At 51.2% G+C, this 19,907-nt stretch overlaps 1 protein-coding gene across 1 annotated transcript; it reads right to left on the bottom strand.

Annotated features, from left to right (window-relative positions):
• Positions 1-227: 227 nt before the first annotated feature.
• Positions 228-18,804, bottom strand: STX12 (syntaxin 12). The gene is made up of 9 exons (XM_064172858.1): positions 18,609-18,804; positions 14,894-14,963; positions 12,533-12,632; positions 8,099-8,236; positions 6,261-6,304; positions 4,259-4,364; positions 3,715-3,787; positions 3,466-3,548; positions 228-1,649 (listed from the first exon to the last, which is right to left on the bottom strand). Exons 1-9 carry the CDS (start codon positions 18,718-18,720, stop codon positions 1,557-1,559), a joined length of 819 nt encoding a protein of 272 aa, XP_064028928.1. The 5' UTR covers positions 18,721-18,804; the 3' UTR covers positions 228-1,556.
• Between the last annotated feature and the right edge of the window lie 1,103 nt (positions 18,805-19,907).

Below are 19,907 nucleotides of genomic sequence, written 5' to 3'. Positions count from 1 at the left end.
ACTATTTCTAAGGCATCAGATTGATTTTCAGCTACTCCACGCAGGAGTTGTGTACGCCCCTGTGAAAGCAATTCCTTGTTTGCAGCTGGTTTCACTCTGTAGCAAGCAGAGGCCACGGAATTAAAGCTGGAGGAAACACTGCTGTTGCCGGTACCAAGTCTGCCCAGCTCACAGCCCTGCAACCAGCCCTGTGCCAGCGTCTGAACTGCAAGAGACAGAAGCTCTGATCCAGGCTTTTAAAAGCGTTTATTGATGGTTGTTAGATGGAATGATGGTGCAGGAGTGCAGAGCACTGCGGGGGGGAGAACACCTCCCTCCCAGTTTCACATTGACTATTACACAGGAGACACGGAATAAGGAGCAAATACAAAATGGGGCAGTATGCTGCATTCACCACACTCAGTTGGGCTCTGGACAGATTTTTGTTCCCTCAGTAAATGTCAGTTCAGAGCTCTATCAGAGCGGGGAGTGGCTGCTACCCAGACTAGCCCTACTAGAAAGACAGCTGGGAGCAGCCAGCTTCTGTTTGCACCCCCATCCTCAGCCTGAGAAACCCAGCACTTCACTCGGCCAGCTTCTGCTCTATGAGTCAGAAAGAAGGGGAACCACCAGGTGTTAACAAGCCACGCGTGATATTTACTAGTATGCTACAAAGGAGCTCCAGGGGTACTTCTTCAGGAGCAAGATTTCATCTACCAGTCATCTATCTTGCTAGCTGGTAAACTTTGGTGCCCACTTCCTTATTTTAACGTGACTTTTCACCCTGGAAGTTTCTGCAGACAAACAGAACAGCTAAACTTGGTATTTCTAGTGCTTGGGAGTCAGCACTGGAAGGTATTTGTCCAGGAATAAACAACCAGCTGAAGTCTCTAAGGAAGTTGCATTGTTAGATTCTAAGTCAAAGAACATCTTGTCCTCAAATGTAGAATTTTGGACAGAAGAACCACTCAAACCATGCTGAGAAAATGAAACATCACAAGGCTACACTGGCCAGCACATGGTGGTTCCAACTGTCACCCATGCATGCTTCTCCTTGCCATTCACACCTGTAATGACATCCTTCTCTTCAAGAGAATCGACGACCACAACCACTTGGGAACTAATAAAACCATGGGCCAGATACTGGAGACGTCAGAAACTGCTGGACTAAGGTTGTGTGAAATCAGTGTTGTGCCCTCTTTGAAGGTCATTCTTATTCCAGTCCACCAGAGTTACCCACACACATAAAAGGTTACAGGTTTGCCACTTGTCAAAAGCAAGACAGCTCCAATTATTGATCACACTTCAGCATACACTTGGGACAGGGAATAATACAGTAGAGAAAGCAAACCCACGAGATCTTTGTTACATAAAACAATATAATTTGTATATAAACTGATAAATACTGTCTCCATGGTTCACTAATTCCAAATACTACTTATCTGCACATTAGTTGCTAATATCTATTACCAGGAGTAGTTCCAGCTTGTGCTCTCAGTTCATTTCCGAGCCTGGTCAGCCTGTTCGCTCTGAGGGAAAGGAATCTCAGCAATGAGACTGGGTCCCACCTGGAGCTTTCATTTGTTTGTCAGCAAGATAATGATTCCTATGATTATACATGCCACAGTAAGGCCAAGAATCAGGATACAGATCTTCTTACGGGATTTCTTCTGATAAAAGAAGACAAAACAGCCACTGACACCAGGAAGAGGTGAAAATGAAAAGCAAGTCTGCCAGCTAATGGCACTCATTCAGCAAACCAGAGCATCTGATGCCACTCCTTGTTCAGGAGAAGCAACCAGTGTGGTCTGAACTTCTGTGTGTCCCTTAAACTGCTGTTTTTAGTTTTAGGAGCACAGTGGTCTAAGAGATGCATTTAAGTCTAAATATGACAAGTTTTGCTGCCTTAAAGGAAAAATAGAAGCTTACTGTCAAGCTGGCTAGAAAAAGAGAACCTGGGGACACCAACCACATGCTTGTCAGCAGCGTGGCTTCAGGGGAAGGCCAAACATCTCTGTTTAGGTCTTCCAGGTGAGCAGTAAAACTGCTGAACAGTTCTCTGATAAAATCCCCTTAGCCACTGGGGGATGGTGTGGAAATAGTGCTGCACTTGTACAGCCTAAGGGATTTACTGTGATGTTACTGTGCTTGGACTGGACAGCCTGGCTCACTTCATTCACCACAGCAAACTCCAGGCAGTCCATGCACACCAAGCATTTTTAACCTGATCTCTCAGGATGCTGGTTTGAGGCCAATTGGAATATTTTAATGAGAGAAATTAGATCATTGGCTGTGAAAAGAAGCAAACAGTGATGTCTGTGATAGCCACTGGTTTTGCTTAGACATAAGAGAAAGCCAAAACATGAATACAGATTCTTAGTCTCTGGCTGCTGCTTGCTTTGTTAACTCCTTTGCCTGGAGTTAACTCAATCTAATTATTCTCCTTCTAACCCTTATTTGCATCTCACCCCTGCACTGCTGTAAGTCTTCTGAGATAAGGGAGGGGGTGGGAAGGAGGAGAGGAGTTAGTTGGGAACCCTCCTGGGCAGTTCTACTGTTCGGGAGGAGATCTGAATGTCTGTATTACTTCTACCCCAAATGTCAATGTAAATAGTTCTAAGTGCCTGTGGTTATTGTGTACATATGCTTGTCCATCTGTGCTGGGCCCTAAAATGGAGCTTCAGCCTTCACCTTGGCCAGCTGAGCTGGGCTGGTGAATCTTGGGGTGGGGGGAAACTTGAACCACTACACTCAGTAGCTGAGGACAGTTCTATAGAACCACTTCCTTCTCCACCCAGAAAAACACATCCAAAGCTCCCAGACTTAAATTTGTAACACACCTCAAAGCTTTCTAAAGGAGGCTATGGAGAGAGAAAACTACTAACTAAATGCTGCCAGATAGTGAAAGCTGCTTTCCCACCCTTGTGCTAAACAGCACAGTAGTTTCACTGCCTCCTAATGCCCTGCACTGAACAGCTTGAGAGTCCCATTTGCTGTCTTGTGGGGAAGCCTCAAGTCCTAGCAGTCAGACTCTGCATGGGACTGAGTGAAGCAGGACCCTTATTACTCACAGGAGATTGAAGCAGCAGTGAGAACTGCTGCAGGAGGTTTGATGGGACAGGGAGGACAGGCATAGAAACCCAGCAGTCAGAAAGAAAGGTGCTGGAAGTCCCAGGTGCTGAGAGCTCCCTGACCCTGGGCAAGGACTTTTGTGCATCAGTGCCCTGGCTGTTTCCAAGATGGATAAGACAGGAGAATTTGTTCTTGTTTAATTGCTCTCACTCCTGGGAACAGCAATGACAGCTGAGCACTGAGCATCTTCTGCAGCAGAAGGCTCATGCCAGTGCTGGGTTTTTGACTCTACTCCTTGCAGCACAGACCTGAGCGAGTGCCAGCTTGCATGAGCTGTTCTCAATAACGTTTGGTGTGCTGCAGTCCCCACTCTGTGTCTTGTTCTGCTCAGTGATCCCAGCAGACAGAATTTACCTGATAATAGGCAGCTCTCTGTAGCTGCTCACTGGCTCTTTCCACGTGGACTTCTGCACTTTCCACATTTGCCTCTATGCTATCTATGGAAAAACAAGAGAATTCATTGCAACACAGGGCAGAACTGCAGGTGTCTAAAAGCCAAAATCAAACCAAATCAGCAGTATTGTGAGACAAAACATTGGGAAAATTAATTTACATAGGCAAAACTGGTAACCAATAAGAAATATCTTGTCCTGAGACACTTACCAATCATATCTCCTTGGTCATGGATCATCATGGCTAAATCCTTAAATATCTGATTGACATCCAAAATGTCTGCCTGAAGACAACAGGTTGAGAAGTTACAACAAACATTAGGTACCATTTTTCTGATCTTCATTCTCAGTTCCTCCTCTGACCATTGCCAAACTGTCAGGACAGACACCACCATTCACTGACCAAGGTCACTTGATGCTACCACCCATGGAACTTGAGGTTAACACAGGAGCCCACAATATTGCTACTATGGAATATCTGTTTCATGGCACCAGCAACTAGCACAGTCTGGGACTGAGATGATCTGAACAGGAGTCACTGCTGCCACCTCTGAAGGACCACCAGTCAACACCAAAGCAAAATACACCTAGTGTCCTTCAGCAGGAGCAGAGAGACTGAGCCTGGTATCTGTCCTCTCCACAAGAAACTGCTCCTCCACATTCCCATCTCCTCAGCCCATCCCATCCATTAGCACTGCAAGACTTCTTTGGATTAACTGCCAATCCTGTCGCAGTGTGCAGGATCTACTGGTCACCTCTAATTGCCTGATTGCTGTTTCTCTTTCTTTAATGAGTTCAAGGTCCTGTTCAGTTATTGCCACATCTTCATCCTGAGACTGCATTTGATTCCAATCTTCACCACTAGAAAGAGATGGAAAGGAAGTTGGACTCCTTCTCTGAGCACAGGTATTACCACACTGCATTTACAGCCAGGTGCCAGTGAGTTCAAGCTGAGAAGTTTCCTACAAGACAACCCCCAGGCTCCTGGCCCTGCAGCTGTATACACAGACAGGGCTGGTTTGTGACAAGTTACAAACTGGAACATTTGAAACAGAGACAGGTCAGCAAAGATGAAGCAGCTGGAAAGCACTTGGTGAAGTGCACAGGTGGCAGTTATCTGCAGCACTACAGATGGAGACATCTTACTTCGGTTCTGCAGTTCTCCTGCGTTTTTTTTAAACCTCTCTTCCTTCCTCCTCTCACCATCCCCTAAACCAGGAGAAATCAAGGTGAAGGTTCTGACAGAAAGTAGCCTGCAAGCACAACAGGAGCAGAACAAAGACTCTGCATTCTAAGAGTCTCAGCTGCTATTTGGCATTTGGAGATTAAAGGAGTTTAGTATTTTTATTCATTGGTCTAGCTATAACCTCACACACCAGAAGAGATGCTAGAATGCAGACAGCTCTGCATCCCAGTCCACCTCTCTCCTGATGAGCTGGCACTTGGTAACTGCTGCACAAGCTACAGGGAAGGCAGCACCTCCTACAGTACCTACAATGTTCACCATATAAAGTTCTTCAAGGGCAGCATCTCACTCTTCTCAGCGGAGGTGTGCTGAAAGGCACTGACATTTCAGTGTCAGCTCTACGACACCACACAGCAAGTCTCAAGGTGCCAAGAGGAGTGAAGATAAACCACAGGACTAGCTCAGAGACAGCTGACCATGCCAGCAGGGTTCTGAAATACCTAAGGCAGAACTTTCTGCCCTGTAGCACACCTCTGAGTGTGAAGTAGCTGCTATGTGTCACTATCTCACCAATGGGAGCCTCTGCATGAACAGGTACCTGTCTGGTTCCCCTGGCAGTGACACTCATCACAGCATCTGTGTATTACAGAACCACACAAACATTCAGATTGGAAAAGCCCCTCAGGAGCACCAAGTCCAACCATTAACCCTACTCTACAAAGTTCTCCCCTAAACCCTATCCCCAAACATCACATCTCAATGACCTCTGAACACATCCAGCATTGGTGACTCAGCCACCTCTCTGGGCAGCCCAACTGGCCACAGACTACTGCGTGGGCTGCACAGCAGGTGGCTGCCAAGCTGAGGTGCAGTTTGCACTTCCCTGTGTGCAGCTGAGGTGTGTAAGCCAGGCCTCTTGGTTTATACAGGTAGGGCTGACAGATTTCATTCCAGTTCTCTCCAACGCCAATAGGAAGAGGGGCAAGGGCCACAGACACTTTGGCAGTGCCTTGAGTTCTCTCTACCACCCCAGGCAGTTAAGAGCATTTCCCAAGCCTGTCAGCTCTGCAGGCACACTGATACTGCTCTGGCAAGTGACAGGAATCCTCTGTTGTGTGCACATTCCAGGACTAGTTTGCCAGTGCACAACATTTAGCACTTCTCAGTTTAAGGCAGCCTCATCCACTACTCTCTAATAGCTCCAAGCAGGCTGCTGGAGAATACCCAAACCCATGACAGTGTCACTTTGTGGAAGAAGTCACAGAGAGTGAAACCCTGTCTGGTAATCTTGTGCTCACAGTCCAGAATATGAGGAACTCCAACTGCCAGACTCTAGGGACTCTGCTATCCTCCTCAGGGCTGCAAATCTACATTTAAGGAGGACAAAACTGTCATAGGCAGTTCTTTCTTCACACTCTATATTTAAAGCTCTACAATAGCTGCATTTCAAAGCTTTCTGCTTTGCATACAGCCAGCAGAGCCTTGCCCAATTTCCAGTAACATCTCTCATCACAAAATCTTCAGTGACACAGAGTTAAAAGCAGAAAATCAGGAGCAGAAGGAACTGTTACCTGTCAAAGGACACAAGCTGCTCTTCTCTGAAGCGCTCATCAGCCTGCAAGGCAGAAATCAGTTGTTAGTCTTGCTGTCAGGATCCAGATCAACAGGAGGATCTGGAATCACAGAATGTTAGGATTTGGAAGGGACTTCAGAGATCATCCAGTCCAACTCCCCTGCCAGAGCAGGGTCACCCAGGGCAGGGCACACAGGAACACATCCAGGGGGTCTGGAAAGTCTCCAGAGAAGGAGCTTCCACAACCCCCCTCACACTGGCAAAGTTTCCCCTCCCGTTCCCATGGCACCTCCTCTGCTGCAGCTGGCACCCAGTGCCCCTTGTGCTGCCCTTGGCCACCCCTGGGCAGAGCCTGGCTGCATCCTCCTGACACTGCCCTGCACATCTTTAGCACAGCACTGAGGGCAGCCCTCAGGCTCCTCTGCTGCCACCTGCCAGCCTCAGCTCCCTCAGCCTGGCCTGACAGGAGATGTTCACTGTGGCACAGAGCCACAAAGCAGCAGCTTTGTGGCTCTGTGCTGGACTCTCTCCAGCAGTTCTCTGAGGTCCTTCTTGAACTGAGGGACCCAGAATCAGATACAATATTCCAGATGTGGCCTGAGCAGGCAGAGCAGAGCATCTCTGTCCAGAGACATCTTTGGGAAAGCCACTGGCACTTCAACTTCCAGATTTAAATTAGGCTGCTTAAGATTTGGATCCATCTTTAGATTTAATTCTTAGATTCAGACTGTCTCTGAGTCAGAGCAATCGTAGCACCTCCTCTGTTTACCCAGCTCTGCTGCCATTGCTCAGCACTTCTTTTCTCAACAGACAGCAAAAGGCTCTCAGAGTGTAACCCAACAGACGAAGGTTCCCCTGGAGAAGGGAAGAGTGGTTACTTAACACACAGCCCCAGGGCAAGGGGACAAAGGTTGCTGGTTTATTACAAATTCTCAGGGGGCTGTCGAAACCCAGCAGAGAGAAGGTTTGAACATACACTGGAGGCACTGGCAGGACAAGAGCCTACAAGATACTAAACAAACACAGTGTGAGAGTTAAGATGTAATTTAGGGTGTGAGCAGCTTCCAAATGATCTCTTACATTTCACAGCCTAGGGCTGGTGTCAAGCAAGGAGCAGCCTGCAGCACTCTGCTAGTAGCTGCACAGTGAATCCCCAGCTCATCCTCACGTCTGCAACTACCAGGTTCATCGAGTCATAGAATGGTCTGGGCTGGAAGGGAGCTCCAAAGCTGATCCACTCCAACCCCTGCACTCAGCAGGGACATCCTCCACTAGAGCAGGCTGCCCACAGCCCTGTCCAGCCACTCCTTGAGCATCTCCAGTGATGTGGCCTCAACCACCTCCCTGGGCAACCTGTTGCAGCGCTCCAGCAGCCTCCTGGTGCAGAACTTGTTCCTCACATCCAATCTCAATCTGCTCTGCTCAAATTTCAAACCATTGCTCTTGTCCTGTCCCTGCAGGCCTTTGGGCACAGTCCCTCTGCAGCCTGCTTGTAGCCTCTTTAGACACCAGCAGGTCATTATTAGGAGCCCCCAGAGCCTTCTCTTCTCTAGGCTGAACAGCCCCAACTCTCCCAGCCTGTCTTTGTAGCAGAGGTGCTTCAACCCCCCCGATCATTTTTGTGGCACTCCTCTGGACCCCCTTCTACAAACACTCAGGAGGAGCACACTGAAATTGGTGCCTGCTTACAACATCTAGAATGGAGCCAATGCACCCAGACCCCACCTGCACTCAGGAGGGTGTCAGCACACAGCTGTGAGCTTGGCAGGGAGGTACAAGACCTCTCCACACCTCCAAGCTCACTACATCAGCACCAGGCTTTGTACCCATACTCACAGAGATGCGGGAGCCAGCTCTTGCCCTTGCCACAGTCTCTTTTTCCTTCTCTGACACTCGCCTCTGTACTGCCTGGAAGTTGTTTAAGGCTGTGGAGAAGTCGTTCATCAAACGCTCCTTCTGGAGCCTCTGCTGGCGCTAGAGAAACAAAACCAAGAGTTCAGCTGTGGTCATCCATGGTCATGTAACTGCCAGACCCTTCCTGGCAACAGCAACAGTGAGAGCTGACACTCGAGGATCCTTTGGGGTACTCCCACCCTGGTTAGTTCCTTACACCCAGTGCTCTGTGCCTTGCCTACTGCAGAACAGATTTGGGGCAGGAAGGTTCTCCAATTTCAGTCTATAGTTTTAGGTGTGAAGTAGAGAGCTCTGCTACATCACTGCTTTCACTCAGATCATGGCCCAGTAATTTGCCACATCTAATGGTGTACCTTTTGGTACCTATAATGCCTTCACATTGCCAATCTGGTGCTACTCAACCTCCTCATGCCCTGCTAAGCCAAGCCCCTCAATCATCTCACAGTCACAGGAAGCCCCACACCTCCAGGACCCCAGCCAGAACCCATGACCCCACTTCAATTAGCTGTCTCTCCCAGCCACACCACACCACAAGCCTGCTGTTGCTGGATCAGAGAACATCCTTAGTCCTGATAAGCATTTCAGTTTACCTTTTCTCTCCATTTTACAGTATCAACTTATTTAGCTTCCAGAGAGCATCTCTTTGGAGTGCTGACATCCCAGGTAGGGGAAACAAGAGCTGGGAAAAAAACTTGGCCCAAGGATGCTCACAACTCTGGTCATAGAATCATGAAATGGGTTGATTTGGAAGGGACCTCAAAGTTCATTCAGCTCCAACCCCCTGCCATGGGCAGGGGACACCTCCCACCAGCACAGTGTGCTCAAGGCCTCATCCAGCCTGGCCTTGAACACCTCCAGGAGGGGACATCCACAACCTCCCTGGGCAACCTGTGCCAGTCTCTCACTGCTCTCACGCTGAATAATTTCTTCCTCATCTCCAGTCTCAGCCTCCCCTCTCCCACCTCAAAGCCATCCTGTCACTCCCAGCCCTTGTCACAAGTCCCTCCCCAGCTCTCCTAGAGCTTTTTCAGGTACTGTGAGGCTGCTCTGAGGTCTCTCTGCAGCCTTCTCTTCTCTAGGCTGCACAGCCCCAACTCTCCCAGCCTGTCCCCACAAGGGAGGTTTTGCAGCCTCTGATCATCTTCATGATGTCCTCTGGATCCTCCCCAACCTTTCCATGTCCTTGTGCTGGGGGCCTCAGACCTGGACACAAAGCTCAGTTTTTATGTTCTCTATTAAAGGTATTCCCAACAGCTGCCTCAGGCTTTCCAGTACTGCAATCCTTCAACGAGTTTCTATCCAGGCCACAGCAATTCCAAGGAAATGAATGTTTGCAATTAATTTCTCCTGCAACAAACCACTACAGCAGCCTCCTAACACACTGCAGTTTCCAGCCGAGCCAGCTAGGAGCAATAGTCCTGCCAGCTGCTGCAGGTGTTGCCTGGACTGCTCCAGCAGCCTTCACTGGGCTCCCAAAGTGACTGCAGCACTCAGTGAGATGCACGTGACAGGAATTTGTTCACCAGAGGGAGATTAACTGAGAGGTATTTCCAGAACAAACAGGCAAAACGTGGCCATGCTTGCAACTGACGCACAAACCTCTGAGCACAGACTGAGAGTGGGACAACATCTGCTGACCCACATCCAGAGAGATCACTCTTGTGGTACTGACTGGAAGCAAATGCCAGCAGCAGAGAACTGGAAGGGAGAACTCAAAAGACTGTTTGGCAAGAGACAGAGTCACTGCCTGGCTGCATTTTGTATTCAAATACAAGTCAGGTGAGTCAGCTTCTTCCCTGCTGCTGATAGATCACATGCAAGGAGAAGCTTTTGGTGTGGTCACATCTCACACTGACATGTAGTGGGCTAGGAGTTATCCCAAAAGCTGCCTCAGAGCACCAAGCACTTCGTTATAACTCTGCTGATAAATAATTGTGTTTCAGACTCTTTTAAGAGTCAAAGAATGGCTCTGGTTGATCATCCACTCAATGGCTCAGAGATCATCTACTCCAGCCCCTAGCCACGGGCAGGGACACCTCTCAACTAGACTCAGATGCTGAAGGCCTCATCCAACCTGGGCTTGAACACCCCCTGGCAGAAGGCAGCCACAGCCTCCCTGAGCAGCAGACTCTCACCACCCTCACACTGAAGAACTTCTTCCTCAGCTCCACTCTAACCCTGCTCTGCCTCAGCTTCAAACCATTCCCCCCTGGCCTGGCTCAGACACCCTCATGCAAAGTCCCTCTGCAGCCTTCCTGCAGGATCCCTTCTGGATCCCTTCCAGCACTGGCAGGCAGCTCTGGAGCCTTCTCCTCTGCAGACTGCACCCCCCCAGCTCCCTCAGCCTGCCCTCACAGCAGAGCTGCTCCAGCCCTCGACTCATCTTTGTGGCCTACTCTGGCCTCACTCCAGCAGCTCTGAGTCCTCCTCCTGCTGGGGACAGCAGCACTGGAAGCAGGATTGGAGGTTCTGCCTCAGCAGAGCAGAGTCTAGGGACAGAATCCCCTCTCTCAGAGGCTCACAGGATATTAGGGGTTGGAAGGGACCCAAGGAGATCATTGAGTCCAACCCCCTGCCAGAGCAGGACAATCCTATCTAACACAGATCACACAGGAACACATCCAGACAGGCCTTGAAAGTCTCCAGAGAAGGAGACTCCACAACCTCTCTGGGCAGCCTGTGCCAGGGCTCTGTGACCCTTACAGTAAAGAAGTTCCCCCTTGTGCTGAGGCAGAACCTCCTGTGCTGCAACTTACACCCATTGCTGCTTGTCCTGTCCCAGGGAGCAGTGAGCAGAGCCTGTCCCCCCAATCCTGACCCCCAGAGCCTGTCCCCCCACTCCTGGCATTCCTCAGATACTTATAAACATCGATCAAATCCCCTCTCAGTCTTCTCTTCTCCAGACTAAGCAGCCCCAGGCCCCTCAGCCTCTCCTCATCAGCCATGCCCTGCAGTCCCCTCCTCATCCTTGCAGTCCTCCACTAATCCCTGTCCCTCTCAACTGGGGAGCCCAAAATTGAACACAGAATTCAAGACGAGGTCTCAGCAGGGCAGAGCAGAGGGAGAGGAGAACCTCCCTTGACCTGCTGGACACATCCTCCTAATGCACCCCAGGATCCCATTGGCCTTCTTGGCCCCCAGGGGCACATTGCTGTGCCATGGGTGTTAGCCACCAGCACCCCCAGGCCCCTCTCCCCAGGGCTGCTCTCCAGCAGTCACCTCCCAGCCTGGACTGCTGCAGTTTGTTATCCCTGCCCAGGTGCAGGACTCTGCACTTGGCCTTGGTGAGCCTCATCTGGTTCCTCTGTGCCCAGGGCTCTCTGGATGGCCTCACAGCCTGCAGCTGTCTCTGCCAAGCTTCCCAGCTTGGTGTCAGCAGCAAACTTGCTGAGCAGACTCTGTCTCTCTGTGCTCTCAGCAATGGCATTGATGAAGATCTTGAACAGGACTGGCCCCAACCTGATCCCTGGGGGACACCACAGGTCACAGCTCTCCAGCTGGACCTGGCACCATTGATCACCACCCTCTGAACTCTATCCTGTAACCAGTTCCTAACCCACTTCACTGCCTGCTCTTCCATCCCACACTGCCTCAGCTTGCTCACTAAAATGTCATGGGAGAAGGTGCCAAAGGCCTTGCTAAGGTCCAGGCAGACTCCATCCACTGCTCTCCCTGGATCTACCCATTCAGTTATAGCATCACAGAATGCTCCCAGGTTAGCCAAGCAGGACTTCCCCTTGGTAAATCCATGCTGACTGCTCCTGGTAACTTCTGCTCTCCCAAGTGCCCTGAGATGCCCTCCAGCAGGAGCTGCTCCATCATTTTTCCAGGGATGGAGGTGAGGTTGCCTGGTCTATAGTTCCCTGGAACCTCTTTCTTGCCCTTTTTGAAGGCTGGGGTGACATTGGCTCTGCTCCAGCCCTCAGGCAACTCTCCTGTCTGCCAGCACTTGGCAAAGATGATGGAGAGTGGCAGAGCAAAAACCTCAGGCAGCTCTCTCAGCACCCTTGGGTGCATCTCATCAGGGCCCATGGGCTTGTGAATGTTTAAGTTTAATTTGTATAACTACATTTGTAGTTTGTAATGTGTGTAACTACATTTAATTTGTGTAACTACTCTGACCCTATTCAAAGTGGTTTACTCAGAAAAGCAGCACTGGGCTCTCCCCAAACATTCAGGGCTTCTTACTCTCATCTGATGAAGTTTTGGACCTGTTTGCCACTGGGAATGCAGCCAGGTCGATGTGTCCCTCCTTCAGCAACACTGCAGCAGGCTGCAGTCTGTGAGGCTGTGGTCTAAGCTAGTTGCATGAAGTGAATGATGCACAATCTGCACAGGCAGATTCCGTGAGCCTACCTGCTCCGAAGCAGAGAGAGGCAGCGGCAGAGAGCCCAGCTCCTTGAGGTACTCATTGGTCTCCTTGGCCAGGCGGTTGGCAGAGTGCTGGAGCTGCTGTCTGCAGAAGGGCAAACACAGGGACAAAAGCAGGCTCTGAGCACTTGCCTTTCCAACACAATGACCAAGCAGGGGATCTGAGATGGGCCACAGTTTATCACAGAATGGGCTGGAAGGGAGCTCCACAGCTCATCCAGTCCAAGCCCCTGCACTCGGCAGGGACATCCTCCACCAGAGCAGGTTGCACATAGCCCTGTCCAGCCTCACCTTGGATATCTCCAGGCATGGGGCCTAAGCCACCTCCCTGGGCAACCAGTTGCAGTGTTCCAGCAGCCTCCTGGTACAGAACTTGTTCCTCACATCCAATCTCCATCTGTTTTGCTCTCCTTTTGAACCATTGTCCCTGGGCCTGTCCCTGCAGGCCTTTGAGAACAATCCCTCTGCAGCCTACCTGTGGCCTCCTTCAGGTACTGGCAGGCTGCTCAAAAGTCTCCCTGGAGCCTTCTATTCTCCTGGCTGAACAACCCCAGCTCCCTCAGCCTGTACTTGTACCAGAGGCTCTCCAGCCCCTGAACATTTCCATGCCCTCTCCTGGGTCCTCTCCATCATTATGGTTGGGTTTTCCCCCATGTGGTACAGAGAGGCACTTTTAGCTTTGACCATCAGCTTGACTCTGGGCTACACTTAACTCAGAGCTCTGTGCTCCCTGCTGGCCAGGATAATTCAGGTTATAAAATATTTCACTTTATTTTACAATTCAGTGACATCAGAGGTGACATCAGAGAGAGAAATTTAAGGGACAGAGAACTTCACTCAGTGAGCAGCACCATTTTCAGGGTGAACTCTTAGTGTGCCAGTTGGTAACTGTCCACTTGAAAACTGCAAACTCCATTGGTTAAATGTCCAATACTCAGAGGTATTAAATTCTTATATGTTGTTGTGAAAAATAATGGCCAGGGAGAGGAACAATCCAGCTTCTGCTCCTGGAAGTGTGAGGCTTTGCCTTGAGCCTTCATGCTGTCCAACAACACTGCAATTCAAAGGTGTTGTTGCAAAGGATCTGTGCAGCAGCACCTTTGCCAGTAGCACACTGCAGACAGACATCAGTGACACAACTTCATGTGCAGACATCACCTGGCACAGCCAGGACACAGCTGATGAGACAGACGGAGAGCAGAACCACGAGCTGCAGGTTGCAGTCATCTGCACACAAACCAGGAAGGCACAAACCACTGAGCCAAGGGCTGAGTCTTTTGCCATGCAGCACATGGAAGGTGCCCAAGTGAAGCTGACCAGCCCCAGAGCTACAGAGTGCTCAGGGTGGGTGAGCTGATAGCCCCATCATGCATTTTGGTGTTATGTTTTATGACAGCTGACAGTCTGTGGAGCACAACCACCCTGACGAGCAGGGCCACTTCTACAACGCTGTTCACTGAAAGCTATTTCATGGGTCACTGCTGATTACTTCTTTAATCTAGAGATTAAATACAGATCCAGGCAACTGAGCAGCTCAGGCCAATTCCTCTCTCCACCAACCAGGCTCCAATCTCACCTGATCCCACCCATCTAGTGTAAGGTGATTATCAAGAGCAGCCATGGACTTCCCAAACACTCAGCTCCTCTGGAAATGGGGAGGTTGCACATTCAGAGATTTATGTCAGGGGATGATGGCAGAACTTACAAGTTTTCTTTTATGACTCTATAAATTAATCTTCTCCTAACTTGCTCCTTATGCATCCCAAGTCTGTAACAGATGCCCAGACACACAGACTGCCTGCTCAGTCTCTCTAGGGGTCAGTTTGGACTATGTCCAGTTACATATCTCCTCCAGGACCCCCCACTTGCATAGCCTTCTTCTGAAGTGCCACGTGGCAGTGTGGCTGCCACACAGGCTGGCTGATCTTCCTAGTGCCTAAATCTACCTGTACCACAAGGTACCTGCACCCTTCTCAGCATTTATGGATCTTCCTTGCTGCTTTTGCTTACTGCTCTTATGTTTGGGCCAAATGTCTGCTAGAGCACAGGTCTGCTGTAAATCACAGGTGAAGCTACTGTGGGGAGTTGTCAGAGCTCAGCTAACACACAGCTGATGTCCTCTGATCCTTTGTGAGTGAACTAAATGTTCTCTAACCATTCCTGTAGTTCTGAATGGCTTCTGCAGAGCCCTTAATTCATCCAGTAACTGGCTCAATGCAGCTAGGCAGTTTTGATCAGTATCACTACGTTAAACTTAGCTCATCAAGCACCTCCAGAGCAAGTTCCTCTCAGAACAGAGAAAAATGAAAGAGAACCTACACAAATGTTAGCTCAGTGAATACTTACAAGTTCTCCTGAAGCTTGCTGGAATCCTGCTTGGTTCCCAGCTGGATCATCAAATTCTTTATTTGAGCAGCTGAAGATAAGAAGATGAGTTAGTAAGACAAGCTCTAGTGATTTTATTGCTCCTTGGACGTATTCTTCCAGCTTTCCCCAAAGAATTTATCTCAATGTTGGACTTGACTGAAGCTGCCAAGACACATCCCTTCCTCACTTTTTTCTTCTCTCACATTCTTTGCTTTAAATGCAAAGTGGTTTTGAAACATCCCTTTTTAGGCACAACTCAGCCCTCAGATGAAGCGAGGACGAGGGCACACAGCTAAAGGCTTTGCACTGCTCTTCATTTCCTCAGCACAACTAACACACCAGGCTGTCTCTCCCAGCCCTGTAGTTCAGTGGTTTAGGCTACCAGTGCTGCACAACAACTTTATTATGCTGTGTTGCCATTTCTGCATTCTACATATTCGGAATCTACTTGTTGGTGCAGTGTTCAAAAAACAAAACTGAGAGCAACAGCAAACAAACCAAACACAAACTAACCCCAAAGGCAAGCACAAAAACCCAATGAAAAAGCCAAGGTTTACTGTCAGTCAAAGAGAAAGAACTAAAGTTTTCTATTCCTGACAGCCCAAACCTTTTGCAAGTCCAGCACAAAGAACTCTTCAGGAGCAGCAGACTGCAAACTGCACTTCGTGATCAACCTGCACTGGTCTGAAACTGCACTTCAGTCCTCTTTCCCCATTTGCCCTCTGCAGGCACTGCTGATCATGCAGCCACACAGAGATCACCTCCAACTGCTAACCCACCTGAACCCAAACCCATCTCGTGTCCCCACCTCAGATTATCTTTTCTGGCAGATTGCCAAGCTGAACCACTTCATTCTGCAGGGGCACAATTCCTGGCATTGCTGGAGACAAAGGGTGCTCATGGCAGCAGCACAAGGTTTGGCTGACTCCAATTGCTCAGGAAACCAAATGTTGCCCCCTCAAGCATTAAGAGGCAAGATTATGGAGGATCAGATTAATAAAGGTCTGTAGGCAGCTGAACTGAGTTGAAATATCTCCTTAACAAGAGCTACTCTGCCCTGGTGAGGCTGCACATGGAGTATGGTGTCGAGCTCTAGGTCCCTCGGTTCAAGATGGACCTCAGGGAACTGCCTGAAAGGGTCCAGACCAGAGGCACAAAGATGCTGCAGGCAGTGAACATCTCCTGTCAGGCCAGGCTGAAGGAGCTGGGGCTGGGAACTTGGAGCAGAGGAACCTGATGGCTGCCTTCAGAGCTGTGCTAAAGATGTGCAGGGATGCAGCCAGGCTCTGCTCAGGGATGTCCAAGGGCAGCACAAGGGGCACTGGGGTCAAGCTGGAGCAGAGGAGGTACCACGGGCACAGAAGGGGAAACTTTGTCAGTGTGAGGGGAGTGGAGGCATGGAGCAGGCTGCCCAGAGAGGTTGTGAAGTCTCCTTCTCTGGAGACTTTCCAGATCCCCCTGGATGTGTTCCTGTGTGCCCTGCCCTGGGTGACCCTGCTGTGGCAGGGGAGTTGGCCTGGATGATCTCTGGAGGGCCCTTCCAACCCTAATGTTCTGTGATTCTGTGAAGAGCTCTTTCCAATTCAGTGACATCCTACCAGTACCATTACTGCTTTCAGCCTGGAGCAAGCCACTTCAAGTTGTTCACTGTGCTTCTGAAGAAACAGCACAGTCCTCCAGCGGCTACTTCTTTTAATGCCAGTGGCTGAGAACAAGTGCAGCTTGGCTAAGGCTGCAATACGATGTATCAGTACTTAGGCAAGGATTCCAGCTTTGCATCCAGCTCTGGGAATTCCAGACTCCTAACCAGTGAGGAGCTGTGCAGCTCCTACACGCAGCTGAACGTGGCTTTAGCAAGCAAGGCTGCAGGTGCCCGACAGCTCTGTCAGACACACGAGGGTCAGAAGAGTTCAAACAAACACCACATGGAGTACACCTTGTATGTGGGTATCAAGGAGTTCCAATGTCCAGATACTTTATGATCTATTTTCTTCCTCCACTGGGAGAAGATTGTTCCCGAGTCCCATTTCTCTGCCAGGCACTGTGCTTCCTGTCCAGCAGTTCACTACACTTCGGTTTACCTCAGCCAGCAGAGTCTGCACAAAATCAGAGCCAAGTGTCTGGGAGGCCAAAGGCAAGAGCTGGAGCTCCTGGCTTGATTCTTTGGATAGTAGGTGCTCACACCACACAGAGAGCCTCCTTGGATAACAGCTTTTGGTCTCCAAAACTCTTCAACTTTAGGCTGCAAAGCTTTCCCTGTAGTGTCTATTTCATACCTAAGATTTCCTAAGACATTTCAATCTCTGCTCTAGGTGCTTAGGTAATCTAACAGTCTTGCAAGTAACAGCTTTGCTACCTCAGGTCACTCATTTTCAGTTCATTTTGTGTGAAATGCTAACTGCAGTTCCCCAAAAGCACTCAATGATAGTCAGTAGTCCCCACTGGAAGGAGAAATGGGGAGAGGCTTAAGGCTTCCATATCTCTGCTCCCAGGCTTGAACAGCGAGCTTTGAGAAATGTGTGCTGCAGTGAATAACCAGAACGTTCAGTCAGATGTCCTGCCTCTTCCACCCACCCTGGGCTGTTTGTTTCATGTGTGAACGTCAGTGTGCCAGACAAGACGGCTGCTGGTCATGGGACAGTGGGAGCTTGCCCTGAGAGGAAGAGGAGCTGAACCACTTTGAAGGGAAGCTCACAGCAGTGCCGTGTGAGGGAGGCAGGGTGTAAGGAAAGGCAAAAAAGGACAAAGCCCAGCCAACTCCTTTGCTCTTTGGTGAACTCAAAAGCAATCCAGATAACAGCCACGCCTGTGTGCAAGGAAAGGAACGTGACCGAGCAAAGTCAAAGCAGTGCCAGCTACGCTAATAGCTCTGTGCAAACGAATCAGGTAAGTCACCAAGTTTAGGAAGAACTAAAGCGTTCAACTGAGCTCGCCCTAAAAACTGCAATTTGGGACAGTTAACACCGTTTTTAGCACTTAGGGTGGGATCAAAGGCTCTTTTGGAAGTGGCTCATCTAGGAAGCAGCATTTCAGCGACCAATACAAGGATTTCAAACGATTAGCTGATGACACTGATCACTTTCTCCAGCCACAGCCACAGGACCAAGAAACCGCAAGCCCACTCATTGCCTTCGCAGCAACCTGCCCGGCAGCAGCAGAAGCCTTCCGTGAGGACCCCCCAGCCGTTAGGAGGGCAAGGGCAGCTCAACGCCAAGAGCTGCCATGCAGCTGCCCCTGCTCTGCGCAAGGCGGGGGGACAACCGTGACAGCCTCTGGTCCCCGCTCCCACCTCAGCGCCTCAGTGACGGCCCCACAAGACGAAGCAGAAGCAGAGCACAAGCCAGGGGTGGCAGAGGGCTTCAGTCCGGCTGGAAACGCGCGGCTCGATCACGGTGACACAAACCCCGCACTGAAGCCACGGCAGCAGCCGAGCTGCTAACGACCGCGTACGGAGGAAGGGGCTCCGCTGCCGGCTGTCCACGGTACGGGGCTGTGCTGCTCCCCCGCCCGGCACCACCCTAACGGAGGCTCTGCCAGCTCCGGGGAACGGCGGCTCCCGCGGGACCCTGGGCAGAGCTGCTCCCACGGGACCCCGGCAGAGCTCCCCCCGCGGCCCCGGCGGGGCTCTGCTGGGCCGGGCCGGGCCAAGCGGAGCCGAGCCGAGCCGCGTCCCCCCGGGCCCCGGCGCACTCACTGTACTGCGCGATGCGCTGCACGTTGGCGCTGCATGTCTGGATGATGGCGCCAAAGTCCCGCGGCGGGGCCGTCGGCCCGGGGCGGTAGGGGTCCAGCGGTCCGTAGGACATGGTCGGGCCGAGAGCAGGAGCACAGCACCGCCCGGAGCAGCTGACAGAGCCCCGCAGGCTCCGCGCATGCGCGGCCGCCGCTGACGGAACCCCGCGTAGCGCCGCGCGCTGCCCCACGCATGCGCGGCCAGGGAGGGGCGGAGCCCGCGGGGGCCATGGCAACGGGCGCGAGCTCCACCCGCGCCGCTGCTGAGAGAGAGCTCAGAGCGGAGAGAGAGCCCAGAGCGGAGAGAGAGCTCAGAGCTGTGAGAGAGAGCTCAGTGCTGAGAGAGAGCTCAGTGCTGAGAGAGCTCAGAGCGGAGAGAGAGCCCAGAGCGGAGAGAGAGCTCAGAGCGGGGAGAGAGAGCCCAGAGCGGAGGGAGAGCTCAGAGCTGTGAGAGAGAGCTCAGTGCTGAGAGAGAGCTCAGAGCGGAGAGAGAGAGCTCAGAGCGGAGAGAGCTCAGTGCTGAGAGAGAGCCCAGAGCGGAGAGAGAGCTCAGAGCGGAGAGAGAGCTCAGAGCTGTGAGAGAGAGCTCAGAGCTGTGAGAGAGAGCTCAGAGCGGAGACAGAGAGCTCAGAGCGGAGACAGAGAGCTCAGAGCGGAGAGAGCTCAGTGCTGAGAGAGAGCCCAGAGCGGAGAGAGAGCCCAGAGCGGAGAGAGCTCAGTGCTGAGAGAGAGCCCAGAGCGGAGAGAGAGCTCAGAGCGGAGAGAGCCCAGAGCGGAGAGAGCTCAGTGCTGAGAGAGAGCCCAGAGCGGAGAGAGAGATCAGTGCTGAGAGAAAGCCCAGAGCGGAGAGAGAGCCCAGAGCGGAGAGAGAGCTCAGTGCTGAGAGAGAGCTCAGTGCTGAGAGAGAGCTCAGAGCTGTGAGAGAGAGCTCAGAGCGGAGAGAGCCCAGAGCGGAGAGAGCTCAGTGCTGAGAGAGAGCCCAGAGCGGAGAGAGAGATCAGTGCTGAGAGAAAGCCCAGAGCGGAGAGAGAGCCCAGAGCGGAGAGAGAGCTCAGTGCTGAGAGAGAGCTCAGAGCTGGGAGAGAGAGCCCAGAGCTGGGAGAGAGAGCTCAGAGCTGGGAGAGAGAGCCCAGAGTGGAGAGAGAGCCCAGAGCTGAGAGAGAGATCAGAGCGGAGAGAGAGCCCAGAGCGGAGAGAGAGCCCAGAGCGGAGAGAGAGCTCAGTGCTGAGAGAGAGCTCAGAGCGGAGAGAGAGCCCAGAG

The sequence above is a fragment of the Pogoniulus pusillus genome, chromosome 37 (assembly GCF_015220805.1).
Source record: "Pogoniulus pusillus isolate bPogPus1 chromosome 37, bPogPus1.pri, whole genome shotgun sequence".
Lineage (NCBI taxonomy): Eukaryota > Metazoa > Chordata > Aves > Piciformes > Lybiidae > Pogoniulus > Pogoniulus pusillus.
This window is presented reverse-complemented; position numbering and strand designations above follow the sequence as displayed.

Bases quoted from the DNA above. Each gene is read 5' to 3' on its own strand.
- STX12 (XM_064172858.1), bottom strand. From the start codon at position 18,720: ATGTCCTACGGACCGCTGGACCCCTACCGCCCCGGGCCGACGGCCCCG. The intron at 14,964-18,608 runs GTGAGTGCGCCG...TCTTATCTTCAG, and splicing joins GCAGCGCATCGCGCAGTACA to CTGCTCAAATAAAGAATTTG. The intron at 3,788-4,258 runs GTGACCAGTAGA...TGTTGTCTTCAG, and splicing joins CAGCAATCAGGCAATTAGAG to GCAGACATTTTGGATGTCAA.